Source organism: Carya illinoinensis, chromosome 8 (assembly GCF_018687715.1).
Source record: "Carya illinoinensis cultivar Pawnee chromosome 8, C.illinoinensisPawnee_v1, whole genome shotgun sequence".
Classification (NCBI taxonomy): Eukaryota; Viridiplantae; Streptophyta; class Magnoliopsida; order Fagales; family Juglandaceae; genus Carya; species Carya illinoinensis.
The window spans coordinates 14,468,761-14,481,735 of record NC_056759.1 but is presented as its reverse complement, the minus strand read 5'-3'; the positions used below and the strand labels follow the sequence as shown (position 1 = coordinate 14,481,735).

Below are 12,975 nucleotides of genomic sequence, written 5' to 3'. Positions count from 1 at the left end.
GTGTAATGATCTTCTCCGTTCTTACCTTTAGGCATTTAATTAATTAAAGTCTCGATCTATATATACTATAAGATGCTTATCGATCAGGCTTGCCGGCCTTTCGAGCTCACACATTGGATTATATTGTTATTTTTTAATTAATCTTATCAGTCTTCCAGCCAATGATGTCTCGGCCTCTTCCACTATTCATCTCTTCCAAATTTGAATCTAATTTGAATAATTTCTTGATTACCACCTTGATTTACGGGATACACTTTATTACAATTAATAATATGGTTTGATGCGATATATTATATCTGTTTAACTTATAATGAAAATAGTTTTGTAATATAACATGTCAAGTCAGATTAATTTTTAAGTTTACTTTATATGATATACCAAACATTTCTATACTTCCTCAAAATATATATTATTAAGAGATATATGATGCATATGCATCCAATTAAGCACATGCAAAAGAAGCAGAGACGTTATGATGCTAGGAACGGTCTTAAATGAATGATGGCCTGTTGAACTCCGCACGACATTGACACTACTAACGTGAAAACTGAAATAATTGGAAATTAAAGAGCTTGTTGAAAATTAGCAAAGTTTTGTCGGGGGATGGTCTCTCTTCTGGCAATAAAGATCGATATATAGCGTTAACATGAGAATTTAGGGTTAACCTAGCTCTGATCATCCGCAGCTAGCAATGGATGAGTGTACGGTGCGCAACGCATAGAGAGGTGTTGCGAAAAGACTATATATATATATGCTAGCTCCACAATATATATATATACGTATATATACTGTTTAAGAAACATTATGAATCGTGCCGTGCAAGCATACGTGTTCCACTATGGTCACTAAGTTCAAATTAATAATGTGTGCACATTGGGATAAAAGGCACAAACTACGTCTAAAAAGTGGTGTGTGTGTGTGTTTTTTTTTTCCCTCATATTCTCGAACCTTTAATCCTTGAATTTATTCGTGGAGTGCATAGGGCCTGTTCCACTTTAGGTCTTCGACCCAATATTGCTATTTTCTTCCCACTTTTCACATTTCATGGATTGCTGTTTGTATATATATATATGGTTTCTCTCCAACTCTTTCTGCTCAAAAGGAAGTGGAAGTTCAAGTCAAGCCAAGAGCTAGGGAAAGAAATAAAGAGAGAATATTCAGTACCGATGGAATCGAGTACTGTAATATCTATCTCAGATGGAGATGATCAGAGGGTAGCTCGGCCTGATGATCAAGATCAGATGAAGAAGAAGTTTCAATTTTCTCTTCTTCCCATTTTTTCCTGTCTGAAATCAGATCAAAAGAATAGACTCCAATTTTCAGTTCCTCCCATTATATCCAATCTTAGAGAAAAGACAAATAAGCAGGACATGAGAAAACTGATTCACAGTTTCAAGGTTGGAATAGCGCTGGTTTTGGTTTCATTTCTCTACCTCCTGGATCCTCTTTTTAGTCAAGTTGGACAAAATGCTATGTGGGCTATTATGACTGTTGTGGTCATCTTTGAGTTCTTTGCAGGTAGCTAGGTTTGTTTATTTGTATTCAAGCATGTAAATTGTTGTACTTACTCATGCATGGATCGTTATATGATATTACATATATATAGTCTAAAAACAAAAATATTAAGTGTTTCAAATTAATTTCATTTTCTCTACTACTTATGATCCTGTTGATGATGATCATGAAATGCATGCATGCATGGCAGGTGCTACACTCAGCAAGGGCTTGAACCGTGGAATTGGAACTATATTAGGAGGCGGACTCGGGTGTTTAGCTGCAGCTTTAGCTCAAGAAGTTGGTGGAATTGGCAACGCCATTGTCGTTGGCACTTCTGTTTTTATCTTTGGTAAGAATTATATATATATGTAGCTTAATATTGTTGGACCTACATACATATTGCTCATCATCTGCTGACATGATAATGTGGCCTTTGCCAATTAAGGAAAAAGAAACAATCTTATTAGTTGATCGATGGTGCGATGCTGAAGTTGCAGCCTGCAATTATTCTGTCTTTTGATTTTCGAGATCAAAGCTGATTCTTTTTATAATTAAGATATTAATTAATAGCTTAAAGATCATATTATCTGGTCCTCATCGTTATTATTATTCTTATGATTATTGTTATTTTTTCAGAAAGAAACCATATATATAATATTATATTAGTATCATGATGGCAGGCACCATATATTAAATTATAAATCAGCATGCACCATATAATATATACCTAAGTATCTGGCCGGCAGTTTAAGTGCGTTTAAATTAATTTTTTTCAGTATTCACATAAATAATCTATTCATTTAGGGCTAGTTTGGGTACAAGAGTATTTTGATAATACTCTACCACTATTTATTATTTTATTATTACTTTTCACCTACTTTTTATTATTTTTACTACTATTAATTCATTACTATTCAATATTTTATCTTTTTTATTATTTTTGTATTACTATTCACAAAATATCCAAGAGAATATACATCTCACTAGCCAAACGCAACCTTAATATTTCATACTACAAAAACTTAATTACCACCTTTATAAAGTTGTACTGCTCTCATAGCTATAGGGCAAGCGTCGTTAATTAATGCATGCAATATTATTATTATTATATATATATATGGCTAGGCTGTAACACATGCAACGTCGACGTACGTACGTGTATCGTATATTTTTGCCGAGAGCTTTATGTATGTGTGTGTATATCTTCTATATATAAAAAGTGTGTATAAAACGGAAAATCTTGTTTTAACGGTTTTTCTTATTTTTCCGTTAAAGTTAACACCGTTTGTTTTAAAGGTTTGGCACATAAAATGAAGACATAAATATTGAGAGAGATAGCATTCAATGTTGTTATATGATTTATTAATCTCAATAATTATAATACTTAATAGTTTATATAATAATAAGTAATTAAAGATTAGTTATTATATTTTCTCTTTCTCCTTAACATATACACGTGTATTAGGTGCATAAGACGTGAATCCCTAAGTATAATATACGTATATTATACGCTTCATTAACTCAGATTATTGAGTATTCTAAATTTAAAAATCTCATATAATATATAATATAAGTACGTTTAATCAAAGTATTTTTTTTCCCCATGGTAGTAGGACGTAGCTTCCGCTAAGTCATATTCCATACGTGGGCTTGCTATGATAGGCACGTGACAAAGGCCGTGATCCTTGAGCTAATTAAGAAAGAGTAAATTCGGCCAACAATTTCAAAATATATTTTATGATTTATATATATGCTATATCTAGAAAATATTATACCACAAATTTTATAAAAAGATTATGTTTTAACTTTATGTTGTCCCTGATCGACTTAACCAACAGCAAAATAAGAATTTCAATGTTGTCTCTATTGATTGTCTACAGGATGACATAAATTGATGAATTATAATACAAACATCAAACAATACATATTTTGAACTACCGTTTGTGTTAGACTTTTATTAAATTTTTCGTATACATCTTTGCTAAAATTATAGATGTTATAAACATGTATTGGATTATATGATACTTTGAACTAATTTTTTTTATTTTCTCCAATATGCCTTAAATTATTAAGTGACATCAATAATTTTTATAAAATATATATTATTTTTTATAAATAATCATTTCATAAAATTAGACAAACGTGCTTTGCACGTTACTCTCACCTAGTATATATAAACGGGCTTAATTAGCTAGAAATTGGAAAATCAATTAACACATGACGCGGTACGTGCCGCGGTTGTACTTGGTGATGATTAATTAATGATCGCCAAAATGATTTATTATTACAGCTGCAGTTGCAACGTATGTGAGACAGGTTCCAAACATTAAGAAAAGATACGACTACGGGGCAATGATATTCATCCTCACCTTCAATCTAGTAGTGGTATCTGGGATACGTGCTGAAAAGGTCATGAGATTAGCACGTGAACGTCTCTCCACAATTGGTATGGGTTTTGTCACCTGCATTTTTGTAAGCTTGCTTGTCTTCCCTGTCTGGGCTAGCGATGAACTTCATGACTCTATTGCCTCCAACTTTGAACATCTCGCTCACTCTATTGAAGGTGCGTACGTACGTAACCTTGATCTTTAATTATCTTATATATGCTAATTGAAACAGATCAAATATAACTAGGAGTACTATATATGTTCTGCATTCATGCTTGCTAATTAACTTATGATAGCTAGCTGTTTGTTAATGTAGGATGCCTGGAGGAATACATTGCTAGTGCTTTCACGAACGAAAAGGAAAACCAGCCTAGAGCAAATTTTAATAGATGCAAATTCGTCATGAATTCCAAATCTAAGGATGAGTCACTGGTATTATGTTTTTCTTCTTATATGATTTATATTGATCTTAACACACATCCTCACGTATATATATAAGGGTCAGACTCCTAATTCTTAATAAGTAGCCTTATTACGTAGAATATTTAATTATATAAATGGGGTATAAAGTGGAGGCAAGATTCAAACTCCCCTCTGCTCTGATATTATGTACGTGAAATCACTATTTATATACCAAAAGATTAAACTGATTGGAAGAGAGAGATTTAATATTTATATTTGTCTATTAAGTAGTAATAATAATTAGTATCCTCTGAAAGACCATGAAATTCACTGTTCAAGCAATTATTATCTTTAGTTAGTGATCGAAAAGAAGCGGCGCCCATGCTCACGCCGCAGCACTATATATATTTTCAGGCAAATTTCGCAAAATGGGAACCATGGCATGGAAAATTCGGGCTATACTATCCTTGGATAAAATATTTGCAGATTGGAGAACATCTGAGAGAGTTGGCAGCAACTATCCTTTCATTGAATGGCTGTCTTCAATCCCCAAGACAGGTACTGGCCGGACATGATGAGTTCTTCTCTATTTTCTCTTGCCATGTATTCATAGCCCATTAAAATGCTGCATCTCTACCTGTTAAAAAGAACAGAAAGCAATAGTTTCGTTTGATTAGAACTTTTGCAGAGATCATTAAAAAATAATTAATCGGGTTATTTCGTCTGAATTGTTTCATTATCTAGCCACCAACAGTCCAGAGGGAGAGAATCAAAGAGCCATGCGAGGCAGTTGGATCGATACTAACATGGACTCTAAGAGAGCTTGGAGAGAGTATTTCGAAAATGAGAAAATGCCATGCAGGGACGTCGATAGTGCCAAAGTTGAAGTCAACGAGAGTAGAGATAAGCTCGGTCTCAACTAAATATTGCAAGGTAGATCATCAAGTTATCGATCATGATCAGGATGGTGGACTTGCGATGGCAACCTTTGTGTTCATATTGATGGAGATTGTGGAAAAGGTAGAAGAATTGGCGAAGGAGGTTGACGAACTTGGAGAGCTCGCGGATTTCCGTACTGATAATGAATTGGCTTCGATTTGTGATCCCTCCAGTACTGTATGAGCAGTAGTACTATATATGCTGTGCTATGCACATACGTAAAGATTTGCCACTTTTTTGGCTTTGGAAAATAGACGTGTATGTCTGAAAAAAGGGAGGAAAAAATATATTATATATGACCATGATAAATTGGGAAGAAATGAAGATTTAAAGCTTAGGTGCATGGGATGCATGTTTGATATATTGTAATTACTAGAACCATGAAATTAGTCTGATATATTGCTATATATATATATGGAGATCAGAAAGAGAGAGAGAGAGAGATCGAGCTAATAATGTACCAGCTTAACTATGTGAATAATTAAAGAAATAATGATCGATATATCATTCAGCTCATTAATTATAAAGCTCTTTTGGTTTTATAGTTAGATGTGACTATTGCAGTTGATTAACACCCCCCCCCCCCCCTCTATAAATATTCGTAATATTTAATCTCATTCTCCCCTTTTTAATTAAAGAAATCAGGCAGTACTTCAAGTGCCATTGACATGATCAAGTACTAGAAGTTCATGTCATCGAGTTCGTTATAGTTTTTATTGTATTTCGTGTCAAAATCATTTTGCGGCCTCTTCCACGCATGCATGCATGGTCAATGAGTTCCAAAGTATCAGGGCGTCTCCGAAAAGGTACGTAGTAGCTTTAATGCACCTTACTTATCAATTGTATATATATTTGGTTTACAAGCCTACAAGGTGCAAAGGAGAGCACTAAAAATGGCTTTAATTAATATTTATTTAGCATTCAACTGCTTTTTTTATTATACAAGGGGGTGGGCCGGGGTTTCGAACTCATGTTATGTGATGACCTGCTTTTATATGTATTTTTATTGAATAGTTGTTTTTAATTTAATTAATATAGTGATTTATTTATTTTAAATTATTGTGTTTTAAATTGGTTTTTAATTTATTTCTTGTTGTGTTTTACTTATTTAGTCTTTTTACGGTTTTTAATCTTATTTTCGGTGGATCTATTTTGGTTTTCGGAGTGAGGATTGGACCTCATTTCTTTCCTCTATCTTTTCTTTTCTCTTTTTTCCTTTTCTCTTTTTTCTCTTTTCTTTCTTTTTCTTTTTCTATTTCTTTCTTTTTTTCCCTCCCCTTTCTTGTGCGTTTTCCCCCTCCCCCGTGCGTTTCTCTCTCTCTCTCCTCTCCTTCACGCCGAACGCTCCAACCACCCAGACCCACCACCGCAGGCCACCATGTGGCACACCATCACCACCAATCTCTTCACCTCCCTCCGGTGAACCACCCCACAAATTTCCACCACCAACGGAGCCGCCGTTTAGCCGGAAAACCATCATCAAGCCGAACGGCTTTTGCTCCGATTTGCCGCCGTCACTCCACCTCCGACCACCACCTCTTCACCACTTCATCACCGACTCCTTTCCGTCCTAAACCACCCATTTCCGGCCTCAATCCGTCCCCGGAACAGTCCCCACGAGCTACCTTTCCGATTTGGGTATTTTGGCCTTCAACCACCATTTTCACCACCACCCACGACCAAATTCCACTTCCACTAGCTTCATAAACATCCATAGACCATTCCCTATCAATCCCGAATTTTGGTTTGTCCCCGTTCAAAAGTGGATATTTTACAACCCACGGCCACAGTGAAATTTCATTGTTACGTTGCTTTTCTTCCGTCGTTTGCAATGCCGCGAGCTTTCAAAAAATACCATATAGCACTGTAAGTATTCTCTAAACTCTACTTTTAGATTTAAATATATTTTGCTCATACAATAAACATTTGCTGTTGGTTGGTTGATTCCAGACTGAGTCCGAGAAGTTCGGGGGTTGGATGGTTTGAGGACGGAGTACTTGGTTTTAGTTGTTTGTGATTGCTTGGTTATTTGTGCCATGAGGCGTGCGTTACATATTGCATACATGTGCATTTTATTTTCATTGAGAAAATCGTGTTTTGTTGGCGTAAATGGTTTTCGGGTGCGTGTGTCTCACAAGCCCGAGCCGAGATGGGTTATTATCTCGATGGAGCTCCTCTGGTCACTCGGGAGTAGATAATACTGAGTGACATCCCCTGGGTTGTCGCAGGGCGACGACCGGATCACACGATACGGTAACGCTGTCGTGTCGACTCTGTGGTCCCTAGAGTGGCGGGGACTAGAGGTTGGCCTAGCCAGGTACGCGCTGGGCGCGAGTTTGGGTATCGCTTGTTTAGGTGTCACATGAGTAGTCGTTACCTGCGGTGTGGCACAGAGCTAGGGTGTGCGGATGATCCGTATGGGAGATCATGGTGCATACATAATTGGATCGTTTTTATAGTTTTCGGATGCGGGCCATTTTTTGGGAAAAGGCGAAATTTGGTTTTGAGGCTTTTGATCCATTTTCGGGGAAAATTGTGGTTTGGGCCATTATCTGGGATAATGACGAGGTTTGATTTTAAGCGATATGTTTTTTGGGTTAAATGGGTTTTTGGCATGCGTGGAAAAAAATATGGTTTTACGGGACATGTGCGTTGGTATTTCTTTCATGTATATTGTTTGAGTTTTATATGTTTTTATCTAGTGGTGTTTGGATTTTACTTACCTGCGGTATCATTTTTGGTTCCATAAATTTTAGTGCAGAGTTCGAGGAAGAGGAGGAGGCTAAGCCCGAGGATGCGGCTCCGCCGGAGTTCTGAGTTAAAGTTTAAGCTTTGTTGTTTGGTTTAAAACTATATTTGTGCTTTCTAATATTTTATTATGTATGTTTTGAACAGCTTTGTATTAAACTAAGAAAAATTCTGGTACTTAGTTATTGACTTTGCTATCCGCTGCGTGTTTCTCGTGCACATTCATTGCTTATACACACACTTGGCACACGTCGATAGGGTAGTGACCCGTGATGTCATCATCCAGACGTCTTGTTTTTCCGTGTCCGTGCGTGGAGATTTGGGGGCGTCTCATGTTATGTCATATGCCATCTGGCCATCAAACACTTGGCAATTTGAATGTTAATATTTAGAAAGGTGTTTATAATTTTCAAAGTGTTCAATAAAGTCTGATAAAGAAAAATAAGGATGAAATTGAGAACATGATGTCTTGAAAAGAAAATAACTCTGATTAAGAAAAAAAAAAGAATAATATAAGTACAATCTACAAAGAATGAATTAACAAACCATTGGTATATATATCAAACTATTAATGTGAGGCCAAAGTAGATTGAGACTGAGCTTCTTTTCCAAAATTTGTCTCTACAACAATTAAAATCAAAATTGATTTTTATTAATAAATATAAAACAATGTAGAACAAAGGAATGATTTAAGAGCAATTACTGCTCCTATTGTGATCAACTTGGTCCTCATCCTCGTAATATAATACAACGTCAATTTAGTTGAAGTCCACCACATCCTAAACTTGAATTGGCTATCAAATTCTGAGTGCACATCAAGCCCTCCACTATGCTAGGATACAATAGACTTTTAAATTGGTGCAATATGCACCACTGGTGGTAAAAGTGGACTATGAGATTGTGATAGAAAAAAAGATGGTCAAAACACTACAAACTATCGTTGCTACATAGTTGAATGTAGATTATACTATACATATACTAGTATACTATATATAGTATGTTTACATAGTATATATACTTTATATATACTACATAGTATTTTGACATTCGTTCTTTATAATAATATAAATAATCTTCTGTATTACAATTTTAAAATATATGAATTTGGATAGTTGAATGAGATTTATAATAATTTGATAAATGTTTAGTATATATAGAGAATACTTATATTTATAATATACTAAAACATATATTATATAGCTTTAGTTTCTATAATAAGTTAATTAATTTATGTAGATTAATAGAATCAAGTACATAAATTAATGAAATTTATGTTCTGCTGTTCAAATATAACTATATTGTCAAAAACTATAAAGTATATTCGAATGCAAATATAACATTTGAACAATTAATCACGTAACGTTTGAATATTATATAATCTATTTAAACACAAACTGATGTGAATAGATACTCTGTTGGTACACATCATTCAAATTTCAAATTTCTCTTTCTCACACCCATTAGAATACTAAATCTCCACTCACCACCATCACCATCGCACAGTTTCCTAGCTGCCAAAAGGTATTGTTTCTCATTTATTTAATATAGCTAATTCTTTGAATTCCTTTTGAATGGATTTTGAATTCCTGTTTGTGGATCCGAACACCCTTTTTTTCGGCCACTACACATGGTGGATGGCCATGTGAATGAAGAAGTAAACTCATTCCCATTAATCGCAAAGATTGATGGCTTTTAATTTTAGAATTTCAGGAACGAGTTGACTCGGACTGGGTTTGGAATACCGAGCTCTACTTTATTTCTCCAATTTAATCTCCGCACAATGAATTGAGCGGACCTCTTGCTTCTTTCCTGCATCGAGTTCCCTAACCTCTATCTCCCTCTCTCTCTCTCTAGCCAAATCTGCAACCTCCTTTTGATAAAACTTGAATTGACAGGTCATTGTGGAAGCGGATTTTGTTTTATTTATTGATTGAGTTTATAACATCTTTCTTTTTTAATTATTTGCATAATTTGCTAACGGTTTATCTCAAGTTCTCTTGGATAATTGCAACTTATTATATTTGATTGTCTCTATATTATTTTTGGCATATATAATTTATAGGCTATATATTAGACGGCTCATATAACCCATAATAATAAATATTTTTTGGCTATTCATTGTCATACTATGGACATGCTTATTATAAAGTAATCTTTGTCGCAATGAAGTGTTCTTAAATTAATTATTTGATATAGCACAGAATGGAGGGAGGAAGTGGTTCGAATAATGAGCCCCAGGTGAAGTCCAACAATGCAACCGAAGGTGCATCAAGTAGTAACCAATATCCAATGTGAAATGGATACCAAGATTGGAGAAGGCCTGATAACATACATTGGAATCGTATAGCCATTCTATTGGCTATTGCAGAAGAGGTGGAATCTATAAGGCCAATGGTTGAGCGAATGCCGCAGCATAACATTGGCTTATGCGGATAAGACTATATAGTCATAATCTTCAATGGACATCCCAAAAATTGTAGAAACATGTTCCGGATAGAAGTTTATGCATTCTAACTATTATGCAATACATTAGACATGGATACCATTCTGGAATCGACAAAAAGTGGTTTCCATGGAGAAGGTCGTTACAATGTTTACATTCACTGTTAGACATGGGACAGTTCAGCCAGTCACAGGCGACCAGTTTTAACATTTGAGTAAAATCGTTAATCGACATATTTACGTAGTGTTGTGAGCACTATATCACCTTGCACTTTAGGTGATTGCACCTACACATATCGCTGGGGTTGCGCCTTATATTGAAGGTAATCCCAAACATTATCCATGGTTTGAGGTAACAATTTCTTACTCTAAGTTAAGGAATGTGATATGCGGTTGACACTTTATAATGTGGTTGGTCTAATATATTAAAAATTTGAGAAATCGTAATTTTATTATATGATTGCATAAATGTTATGGTGCAATCAATAGGACTTATATCGATGCATGGAAACTCGCCAAGGCAACTAATGCGTATATATCTTGGCATCAATGAGTTAGCCAAAATATACTGGCAGCCTGTGATTTTGATATGAAATTCACGTTCATATAAGCTAGGTGGGAGGGCACTGCCCATGATGCGCGCATATTTATGGATGCATTGAGTCGTCTAGGGATCAATTTTCCATGGCCTCCTGAGGGTAAATATTATTTATTAATTAATTTCTAAACAAACAGTTTTTCGTAAATATTTTTGATGTGTTTAATATTTTTAATGTTATTATTACTTAGTAGATTCCACATTTATGTGTACTGAGGGATTTATGCCCCCATATCTTAAGGTGCGGTATCATAGGTCTGAACGTCACGGCAACCGTTCATTTCATAGATATAAAGATTATTTCAATTGTCGGCTTTTTTCCTTTGGAATATTATTGAGTGGACTTTCGATGTGTTAAAATAATGATTTCAAATTTTACAATCAATGAACCCATATAAGTCAATAAGGCAACAATATATTGTTGTAGTATGTTGTGTCATACACAACATTATTCGTACAATTACATCTGATGATCGCATTTTCCGTTGTTTTACCAACTCGAGTCATTATGAAGGCCAAATAAATGTAAATTACCCGAATCTTCTATTGCTTACTCTTGACATGTCATCTGCAGTGGCACAAACCATGGCTGCAACTAGAGAATCTATCACACAACCTATGTGGGCACAAAGGAGTGCGAATTGATAGTTGTAATATTTTGTATCATATTGTGTAACCATTTTTGTACTTGTCAAACATGTTTTGAAAATTGGAAACTTTCTGTCGTTATATATAAGTATTTTTTATCAGCGAATTTGTTAAATGAGAAATGCAACTGATGTTGAAATTGGGTGAAAATTTATGTAGAAGATTGAATATTGGTTTTTATCTCTTTTATAAGCACACTGGCAATTAAAAAAAATTGATAATGGGTGAAGCATGAGAATATCATCTTCATAATTGAAATAAAATGATTTTTTTTACAAGTTTGGAATTAAATAATTTCCATTCTTGAAGAATTTTAAATGAACAACTTGTTGGCATAATTTGAAAATTTTTAATTAAATAAGTATTGATGTGGTAAAAAATATTTATTACGATAAAATATTTATTATTATTTACATATTTTTAATTAATAAAATTTTGGAGAGAAAAAATGGTAAAATAACTCAACTAGTTGTGATCATAATATATAGCCAAAGTTGGGAACAAAATGGGGACATGAGAATATTGTAGGAATAATTAGTTGGTATTATATATATTTTTACCAATTTTGATTTAAATAAATTTCTCTAAAAAAAGCTTGTAAAAAATTAATTTTTAAAGGTGTTGAGAATCATTTAGCATAATAATTATGTTTATAAATACAACATATAAATAAAATTAATATTTCACCATCATTATTAAAATTAATCATTGATGAGATCCACACTTTTTTTCAACTTCCTACTCAAAAGTCAACAACAAGTCAACATACTTCATACATCCAAACACATTAAACTAATCTCAATGGGAATGCAGAAACCCACTCAATCTCTACTCACAACTATTCACAACTATTCTCAACTTTTTTCAATACCCAAACGTAACCTTGGCCATTGATTTCTTCTCGAGTCTCTCGTTCAAATATCTGCTCTAAACGTTTGAATGCTTAAAGTTGTCAAACACTATTTTTTAACGTTCGAACACTAGATAGTAGAGTTAGTTCATTACTTAAGGTTTAAATATTAGTTCAACATAGCTCTATCCATTCGGACCATGTCGGTTGGCTCAGACCATGTCGGTTGTCCATTCAAACATATAAACAAAAGTGTTCTAGTTACGCTTTGTTTACATACTACTTGTTGTTTTAACAAAATTTGCATTCGTTCGAACACCAACCTAAATATGTGTTCAACTTTCCACTTTTGTTTATATACTGCTTGTTGTTCAAATGAAATTTACATTTACTCGAACAACAACTCGAATACGTAGTTCAACTTACGTTTTGTTTACATACCGCTTGTTGTATAAATTTCATTC

General features: G+C 34.2%; 1 protein-coding gene across 1 annotated transcript; it reads left to right on the top strand.

Annotated features, from left to right (window-relative positions):
* Positions 1-924: 924 nt before the first annotated feature.
* Positions 925-5,745, top strand: LOC122319269 (aluminum-activated malate transporter 2-like). Its single transcript, XM_043137260.1, has 6 exons — positions 925-1,518; positions 1,706-1,846; positions 3,788-4,060; positions 4,201-4,316; positions 4,701-4,844; positions 5,031-5,745. Exons 1-6 carry the CDS (start codon positions 1,071-1,073, stop codon positions 5,406-5,408), a joined length of 1,500 nt encoding a protein of 499 aa, XP_042993194.1. The 5' UTR covers positions 925-1,070; the 3' UTR covers positions 5,409-5,745.
* Positions 5,746-12,975: the final 7,230 nt, after the last annotated feature.

Bases quoted from the DNA above. Each gene is read 5' to 3' on its own strand.
- LOC122319269 (XM_043137260.1), top strand. From the start codon at position 1,071: ATGGTTTCTCTCCAACTCTTTCTGCTCAAAAGGAAGTGGAAGTTCAAG. The intron at 1,519-1,705 runs GTAGCTAGGTTT...CATGCATGGCAG, and splicing joins CATCTTTGAGTTCTTTGCAG to GTGCTACACTCAGCAAGGGC. The intron at 4,061-4,200 runs GTGCGTACGTAC...TTGTTAATGTAG, and splicing joins TCTCGCTCACTCTATTGAAG to GATGCCTGGAGGAATACATT.